Source organism: Mus pahari, chromosome 6 (genome assembly GCF_900095145.1).
Source record: "Mus pahari chromosome 6, PAHARI_EIJ_v1.1, whole genome shotgun sequence".
NCBI classification, from domain to species: domain Eukaryota; kingdom Metazoa; phylum Chordata; class Mammalia; order Rodentia; family Muridae; genus Mus; species Mus pahari.
Genome location: NC_034595.1, coordinates 95,804,372 through 95,813,785, shown reverse-complemented (window position 1 = coordinate 95,813,785; position 9,414 = coordinate 95,804,372). Strand labels below are relative to the sequence as shown.

Below are 9,414 nucleotides of genomic sequence, written 5' to 3'. Positions count from 1 at the left end.
TAGTAAGCGTTGACTTTCAGTGGAGTGGGTCAAGGAAGACCTGTGCTTCAGCTGGGACCTTTGCTTAGGTATGTGTTTTAGGGAGAGGATAAGCTGGAGCCATCTATGATCCAGGAGGGAATGAGAATGTGGAAACAAAGAAATCTTGGATTCCTGCTCAAGAAATTCCGTCCCGTGTTCCCTCCTGTACCACTAATACAGTGAGTTGCATCCAGCCTCACTCTCTACTGTGTTTATTAGGTAAAATAAATACTATGGTAATAAAAAATGCCCTTGAAAATTGTGAAGATTTATTGATGTCTGTACAGAATAAATGCAGTACAGTAGCACTGTCACTGGTGAATCCTTACCTATAATAAAAGACATTGCTTGGGCCTCATTCTTGGTGAAAAAAAAAGTCACATTTTTGCTCCTGAAGGCAAGGTCACTTGTCACAGCTCCACTCATATTTCTTCTATCTATTATGAAAAGTGATTTTCAATGAAATTCTCTTTTTCTTGGATCAGCTCTCTCAACTCTGAGAATGATGTGATGAGTTCCTGCTAGTGTTTGGAATCCTTGAAGATGAAGGCTAGATTTGTCACAGTCAATTGGATTGGGATCATGGGAGCACAGCTAGGCATGGTTATTTGTGAGTGATAGGTCAGTGGTTTGGGTGGAAAGTAGTGACATGTTTCCCTTCTGTGTAACAGAAGCAATGCAAATGTAGCAGGTTAATACAGAACATGTTCAATATGTTGTAAGTTTCATTGTTCAGGGGATTTGAATTCTTAGATTACAGTACCATAGGGATACCATCAAGTCTTTGAGATGTCATCACTTCTTTACTTTGTCTGGGAAGGTTCTCTATCCATGTTCTCTGGATGCAAGGCAGAATGAAATCTTTTTGGCATTATACTGATACCGATTTTTGTTTGCAATTTACCAAATGCCACCCAACCTCAACTTTCACATTAACACTCAGTGACTTTCCCTGTAAGCTTCTCCAAATGGTTGTGTCTTTTCTATCGATGTACTTCTTCCCACAAGCCTGAATCTCCTAAAGACTCTACATCCTCAGAATAGAGTCAAAGCCTGGCAATGAGATCTCAAATCATGAATCTGTGTTGACTGTTCTACATGTAAACTATATTATTCTGCTTCTAAATACCAAATATTTTCTACTAGACACTTGGTACAAGCCTCCATCCACTATCACATAAATACTGCATTCTGCAGGATTCTATAAACAACTCTGCAGAGAATTAAGGAATTGTTCTAGTCTAAATGCTTAATGGTGTATTTTGTTTTGGGGGCAATTTGGGTGTTTTCATTCTTGAGAAGCTAATGGACAAGCAGTGAGCCACAAAGGATACCTATGTGACTGTGTGCTCTATAGAACCCAGAAACTGTGTGTTCTATAGAATTCAGAAAAGCATGCAAAACTTTGCTAAACATTTAGCATTAGCCATTAATATAGAATACTCTGGCTTGCAAGTCACCATTATAGTCTTTTTTTTCTTTCATTCCCAAATGCTGCCTCCTACCATCCTCCTCACAGAGTACTTCCTCTCACCCTTCCTCTTCTCCTCTGAGAGGGTGATGTCCTCCTTGAGTATCCCCCACATGGAAATTGAGCTGTACATCTATCTGATCCATATGTGCCTTGGGCCTCAGTCCAGCCTCTATGTGTTTCTTTGGTTGGTGGCTCAGTCTCTGAGAGCTCCCAGGGGTCCAGATTAGTTGACTCTATTGATTCTTGTGGAGCTCCTATCCACTTCAGGGTCTACAGCTCTTCCTCCAGTGCTTTGATAAGAGTGTCTCTGACCTCCATCCAATGTTTGGCTGTGGGAACCTGCACCTGTTTCTGTCAGTTGATGGGAAGAGCCTCTCAGAGGACCGTTATGGTAGGCTCATGTCTGCAAGCATAACATAGCATCATTGTGTCAGGGATTGGTGCTAGCCCACGGGATGAGTTTTGAGCTCGGCTGATTATTGGTTGGCAGTTCCTTCAGTTTCTCTTTCACCTTTGTGACTGCATTTCTTTTAGACAGGACAAATATTGAGTTGAAAATTTCGTGGGTGAGTTTGTGTCCATATACATCCACTGGGTGTCCTGCCTGGCTATAGGAGATGTCTTACAGTCTCTAAGAGACCACAGATGCCAGCTCAGATTACTATACTCTGCAAAAGTTTCAATCAGCATAGATGGAGAAAATAATATATTCCATGAAAAAAAGTCCCTCTTCCAGTAAAGATTAGTATCAAGAAATACTTGGTTTTTAAGATTGTTTCTTTTCATGGATAGAGTCTTTCTAATTATTCCTGATTGGTTAGTTTATAAAAAGTAAATATAACTTAAACCCTTATGATAACATTAATGTTCTGCATAGAGCAGGTCTTATGCTTTATCACAATATATAACTAACCCAGCTAGTAACTCTACCTATTGATAGATCTTGGTTCATTTTGTTTTAACAAGTACTTTTTTGATAATGAAGGCTCATGAAGGCAGTTATGTATTTTGGTATGCCAACGGGCTTTATATCCAGCCATTTTGACTCCTTTGCCAGGGAGTTCCCTTTAGATCTAACACTTCAGGTTTTTGTTGCAAATAGGGATGACATATCTATGTTCTGCAATTGCTTCTTAGCCGAAGTTAGGGCAATGCTGTCAGGGCCCAGGCAGTCTGAAATCTTAGTCAAAAGCTAGGAGGGGATTAGGGAAATAGGTCATTTATCAGAAGCATCTGGTTTGCTGACCACATTGAAAGGCAGGGAGAAATCACATCTACTGGACTGGCTCACATCATCATTTGCAAGTTCATGGCTCTCCATTATTGTAGGACTACCTGGGGCTGGCATAGTGTATGTAGATTGGCAATGAGCAGTTTTTTGTCCACAGCTGATTCCTGGATGATGTCTGTCAACCAAGTGGAAATCTGTCATGACAGATATGAACTAGGAACAGAAGTTTAGTTAAGAAACTTAAAAAACCTGAAACTTGCATGAATTCTTTTAAGTTACAGATGAGACCAGTAATGTACAAATTACATTAATAATGCCCACTCAATTTGTACTTGGCAACCTTGGAGAAAGTACTCTACTAACAAAATATTCGGAATATAAATTATCAGTCAAATGTTTTCCACAATTTTCTCCTACTCTGTAGTTTGTGTCTTTAATAAATTAACCATTTCTTTTATCGTATAGAATATATTTAAAAACTTAATAAAATTTCATCTGCCAATTGTTGCCTCATTTGCAGAGTGATTGAAATTGGATATGGTGTATTTTCATTTTTATTCCATTTTAGGAAGTTTTTTATTTTCTTCTACATCCTCTTCAATATTCTGTAGTGTGTTGTTTAGTCTCTATGAATTTACGTGCTTTTTTTTGTTGTTCTTGTGGAATTTTCTCAGGTACACAGACCAAACTGGTGGTGCTAGGTAACATGTTAAGGTCAAAGGATTGTCCCCATTGTAAAGGAATGTCCCCATTGTAGAAAGTTCTGGAAAGGAGTGCCCTCATTGTGAAAGGAAAGGAATGTGTTCATTGTAAAATGTCCTGAGTCAATTATGGAACAGAGGCAAATTCAGTTTTTCATGTTTGGTGGCAAGTGCCTTATTTCCCTAATGACTAAGAACTTTGAACATTTTCTTAAGTGCTTCTTGGCCATTTGAGATTCCTGTTGAGAAATTTCTGTTTAGCTCTGTGCCACATCTTTAAATTGAGTTATTTGGGTTGTTGGTGTTTAACTTCCTGAGTGCTTTATAAATTTTGGATATCAGCCCTCTGTCAGATGTAGGGTTGTTGAAGATCTTTCCCAATCTGAAAGCTGCCGTTTTGTCCTATTGACAGTTTCCTTTGACTTATAGAAACTTTGCAGTTTCATGAGGTCCCATTTATTAATTGTTCTAAGAGCCAAGTCATTGGTGTTCTGTTCAGGAAATTGCCTCCTATACTGATGCATGCAAGGCTATTTTCCTCTTTCTCTTCTGTGAGATTCAGTGTATCTGGTTTTATGTTGAAGTTTTTGATTCAAGTGGAATTAAGTTTTGTGCAAGGTGATAAAAATAGATCTCTCTTCATCCTTCTACATGTAGATGTCAGTTAGGCCAGCACTATTTGTTAAAGATGCTTTCTTTTTTCCACTGTGTGGTTTGGATTCTTTATCAAAAATCAAGTGACCATAGGTGTGTGGGTTTATTTCTGGGTCTTCTATTAGATTCTACTGTTCAGTGTGTCTGTTTCTATAACAATACCATGTAGTTTCTTCTTCTTTTTTTTTAGGGCATTTTTATTAGATATTTTCTTCATTTACATTTCAAATGCTATCCCCAAAGCACCCTATACCCTCCCCCCACCCTGCTCCCCAACCCACCCATTCCTGCTTCCTGGCCCTGGCATTACCCTGTACTGGGGCATATGATCTTCACAATACCAAGGGCCGCTCCTCCCATTGATGGTTGACTAAGCCATCCTCTGCTACATAGGCGGCTAGAGACACAACTCTGGGGGTACTGGTTAGTTCATATCGTTGTTCCTCCTATAGGGTGGCAGACCCCTTCAGCTCCTTGGTACCATGTAGTTTAAATCACAATTGCTCCATAGTTAGCTTGAGAGCAGGGATGGTGATTCCTCCTGAAATTCTTTTATTGTTCAGGATTGTTTTGGTTATCCTGTTTTGTTTTGTTTTTGTTTTTGTTTTGTTTTTTTTATTTTTTTCATATGAAGTTGAGAATTGCTCTTTCAAGGTCTATAAAAATTTTGTAGGAATTTTGATGGGAATTGCATTAAATCTGTAGATAGCTTTTGGTAAGATGGCCATTTTTCACTATGTTAACTCTACCTATTTATCAATATGGGAGATCTTTCTATCTTTTGATATCTTCCAAAATTTCTTCCTCCAGGAACTTGAAGTTTTTGTCATAACTTATCTTTTACTTGCTTGCTTAGAGTCACATCAATATAATTTATATTACTCTTGGCTATTGTAAAGGGTGTTGTTTCCCTAATTTCTTTCTTGGTTAGTTTACCATTTGTATAAAGGAGGGCTTCTGGTTTCTTTGAGTTTATTTTGTAAGGCATCTATTTGTGTGTGTGTATATATATATATATATATATATATATATATATATATATATATCAATCATATTAATAGCACAAATCTTTCCTAAAATCTAGTCCTTTTGGCCTTGCCTAAAAAAAGGCTTATTCATTGTACTTCACAGACCATGGTAAAACCACCTCAGAAATACCACCTGCTAGTTTTTAGCCTCTCCTAGATGGCTTCTGCCACATATTAATAATGTCAGGGACTTGTGCTTGCCCATTGGATGAAGGCCAGTTATTGGTTGGCCATTCCTTCAGTCTCTGCTTGATCTTTGTTCCTACATTTCAGGTGACAGCAGATGCTGGCAAGGATGTGGAGAAAGAGGAACACTCCTCCATTGCTGGTGGGATTGCAAGCTTGTACAACCACTCTGGAAATCAGTCTGGCGGTTCCTCAGAAAATTGGACATAGTACTACCAGAGGATGCAGCAATACCTCTCCTGGGCATATACCCAGAAGATCTTCCAACTGGTAATAAGGACACATGCTCCACTATGTTCATAGCAGCCTTATTTATAATAGCCAGAAGCTGGAAAGAACCCAGATGTCCCTCAATAGAGGAATGGATCCAGAAAATGTGGTACATTTACATAATGGAGTACTACTCAGCTATTAAAAACAATGAATTTATGAAATTCTTGGGCAAATGGATATATATCTGCTTGTGGACGTTGTACATCGTGGTGCGCACTAGGCTCCGCACCACGATGTACAACGTCCACAAGCAGCAGAGACAAGATTTAGAGCTAAGATGAAAGGATGCACTATCCAGGGACTACCCCATCCGGGAATCCATCCCATCATCAGCCACCAAACCCAGATACTAATGCACATTCCAGCAAGATTCTACTGAAGGGACCCTGATATAGTGGCCTCTTGTGAGGCTATGCCAGTGCCTGGCAAACACAGAAGTGGATGCTCACAGTCAGCTATTGGATGGAACACAGGGCCCCCAATGGAGGAGCTAGAGAAAGTATCCAAGGAGTTGTAGGGGACTGCAACCCTGTAGGTGCAACAACAATATGAACTAACCAGTACCTCCTGAGCTCGATTCTCTAGCTGCATATATAGCAGAAGATGGCCTAATCAGCCATCATTGGGAAGAGAGGCCCCTTGGTCTTGTAAACTTTATATGACCCAGCACAGGGGAAGGCCAGGGCCAAGTAGTGGGAGTGGGTGGGTAGGGGAGCAGGGGTGGGGGTGGGGTATAGGGAACTTTCGGGATAGCATTTGAAATGTAAATAAAGGCTTGTGGACGTTGTACATCGTGGTGCGGAGCCTAGTGCGCACCACGATGTACAACGTCCACAAGCAGACAAATGAACATAAATACATTTAAAAAAATAAAGTGTCTTTTAAATTTAAATCACTGTGATTCTTATGTGCCTGCCTCTGTGGCCCAAGTGTTGGGATTACAGGCATGTGTGCCCCAAGTGCTGAATTAAAGGTGTGACCCACTACCTGCTTATGGATTTCTTATAATAGTTATTTTTTAGTATTGGGATAAACTTTCACATTTTTAATGCATGCTCTATCATTCTTGCTGATATATTCTCAATTTGTTCCCTGGTAAAATTTGATATTTTGGTCTTAATTAAACATGATGCCAATTTGTTTACTATTTCAGTTTTCAAACATTTTTTTTCCATCTTACTTGTATGAGCTTACAATTTGAGTCTTTGCTGATACTGTGAGAGTGTAATTTTAGTGTTCTATGGAAGTCTTATTCTCAGATTATTCTTAGAGGTTTAAGGGATTTTTTTTTTTTCCTGGACCTGGCTTATCTGTTTCTTATTGGCTGGCTGGTGTGAAGTTCTGAGAGACAGGTGAGAGGACTGTGTCAGAGGGTGGAGGCAGCAGTAAAACTGGATCAGGAGCTCTGCTTATCAGTCCTGAAGTAAGTTCCCCAGGACAGCAGCTCCTTGGGGCTCTGGAGCACCTGGATTATGTCTGTTCTGTGGCCGGCGCTTCTCGCAGGGGTATCTACATTCTTCCTGGGGCTCTTTGTATGGGTCATCGTACAACACCTTCTCACTGTTGAAATTCCATCTACCCTGAAGCATCCAGCCAAGTTAAGGTTTTTGCATTGCATCCTCCTGTACCTGATAACTCTGGTGGGTCTTTCCTTGAGCCCTATGATGGATTTGGGTTCTTTGTACTTTATTCTTCGACCGTCACTTCCTTGTCTTCTTTTTCTAGATTTTCATAAGACTGAGTTGGAGAAATCTCTTATATCCTACTTCTCACCTTCCACATCTCTTTCCCTTCTCATTTTTTATTTTCTATGCATTTTTCTTCTCTCTTCTATACTTCCTTCCCAACTTTTTCTTTTTCTTCTATATCCCACTTTCTGTTTGTTTTTTTCCCCACCAAGATAGCATCTCACAATATAGTCTAGCCTGGCCTTGGTCTTATACTTGACACCTCCTATTCTATCTCCTGTGGGTTGAAATTACAAAGTACATCACTAGACTTGTCTATGACACTCTTTTCTGAAGACCAAGAAAATAGCTTCAGCTCCAGTTGCTGCACATTAAAGCCTGATAGATCTAAAAGCACCTTCATCCATGGCCTCCTCAGTCCCCATTTTTCCTATGACTTTGTTTCCAGATGATTTCCTTCCATCCATGTGACACCCTGAGTACAGAAATGAATTTACTCCATTTTGTCCTGAGCACAGATAAGGTGCTGTTTGATGAAATACATGTTATGGATTAACCCAGTTCTTTAGCTGGGTTGTACTGGACAGTGGTGCCCTGAGGCTGCTCTCTGGGATGGAAATTGGGGACGGCATCAGCATATGTTCGTAGGTACAGCAGATGTGGGAAACATAGTTTGACCTCATATATTGAGTAAGTAACTAGAATGAGACCTGATGTCCCAAATCAGAGTAGAAATTAGGTAGCAACCAGAAATTTTACAGTGATTACCTCAGAGGACCTGAGGGGAAGGTGCCAAGGTGATGAATGTTCAGGCAGTCTATTCGGTCAGCATTGCTGCTGTGTCCTCACTGGCTCAAGAGCCTCTTTGTTAATTTCTTTGTGCCTCAGAATTCTTATCTGAAGTGAAGTAATGATATATGAATCATGACCTAGGTTGGTGAAAGCATTAGATGACAGTTGATAAGACTTTTTAGCTTTTAATACGTTGTAGAAACTTATTCCTATCCTGTGAAGAATTTCCACTGTGAACAATGGACCAACATTAGAGAAAGAAGCAAGGTTTAGGGTCGCTGGTCAATTTAATCTTCCGGCAATACATATGAGGTTTCTTGGGTCTCCCAAGGTACAAACACACTTGGATCTTTCCAATCTTATAGTTTCATTTAAACAATAGTCCTTAAGCTAAGCTTGCTACATGTGGTCCCACATAATGTTGACTTGAGTCTAGGGTTTGCTTTGCAGAGTGTTTTCTGTATGGGAGACCCGACCTGAACTTTGTAGCCCAGAGACACCAGGAATCCTGCGTATGAGGGTGGTGAACACAAAGATATCCTTGTGGTTAATAATCACATGCCCCAAAACAGAGAAAGGAGAATTACAGAAGAGAAAGAATAGCCTGTAAATATTCTATTTTCCCAAGATGAGCAGGTAAGACTTTATGACATCAACAACAACAACCATGGGATGTTCTTGCTTGGAGGGCCAGCCTTGGCAGATCTTTCTTATTCAGTTCTCCTTGAGGCAGCAGAAGAGAAAGGACATTGGTGAGGGTGAGATATGGGGGTTAGACTTGGTCTTATGAGATATTTACAGTTGGCCCACAATGATAAAATTATTTACTTATCTATGTCTAAGTCCCTTTGCTACTGTAGCTGACCTGCCTGTATCCCTTGAAGGCCAACACTGCAGTCTCTGGCATTTAGCACCTCATCATAAAACAGCAGGTTATTAACTAAAGGATTAATTTCTAGAGCCTTACTTTATTTTATTTTATTTTATTTTATTTTATTTTATTTTATTTTACTTTTTTCTCTTTTTTCAATTTTTTATTAGATATTTTCTTCATTTACATTTCAAATGCTATCCTGAAAGTCCCCTATACCCCCCCCCACCCTGCTCCCCTACCCACCCACTCCCACTTCCTGGCCCTGGCATTCCCCTATACTGGGGCATATAAAGTTTGCAAGACCAAGGGACCTCTCTTCGCAATGATGGCCGAATAGGCCTTCTTCTGCTACATATGCAGCTAGAGACATGAGCTCTGGGGGGTACTGGTTAATTCATATTGTTGTTCCACCTATAGGGATGCAGACCCCTTCAGCTCCTTGGGTACTTTATCTAGCTCCTCCATTGGGGGCCCTGTGTTCCATCCAATAGA

At 40.1% G+C, this 9,414-nt stretch overlaps 1 protein-coding gene across 2 annotated transcripts in view; it reads left to right on the top strand.

The window, feature by feature from the left end:
- Positions 1-7,040: 7,040 nt before the first annotated feature.
- The window catches only part of LOC110323805 (arylacetamide deacetylase-like 4), a 14,235-nt gene continuing 11,861 nt past the window's right edge, over positions 7,041-9,414 (top strand). For both annotated transcript variants that reach the window (XM_021201178.1, XM_021201177.1), the window contains exon 1: positions 7,041-7,208. In XM_021201178.1, coding sequence (XP_021056837.1) covers positions 7,041-7,208 — 168 coding nt within the window. The remainder of the gene's footprint in view (positions 7,209-9,414) is intronic.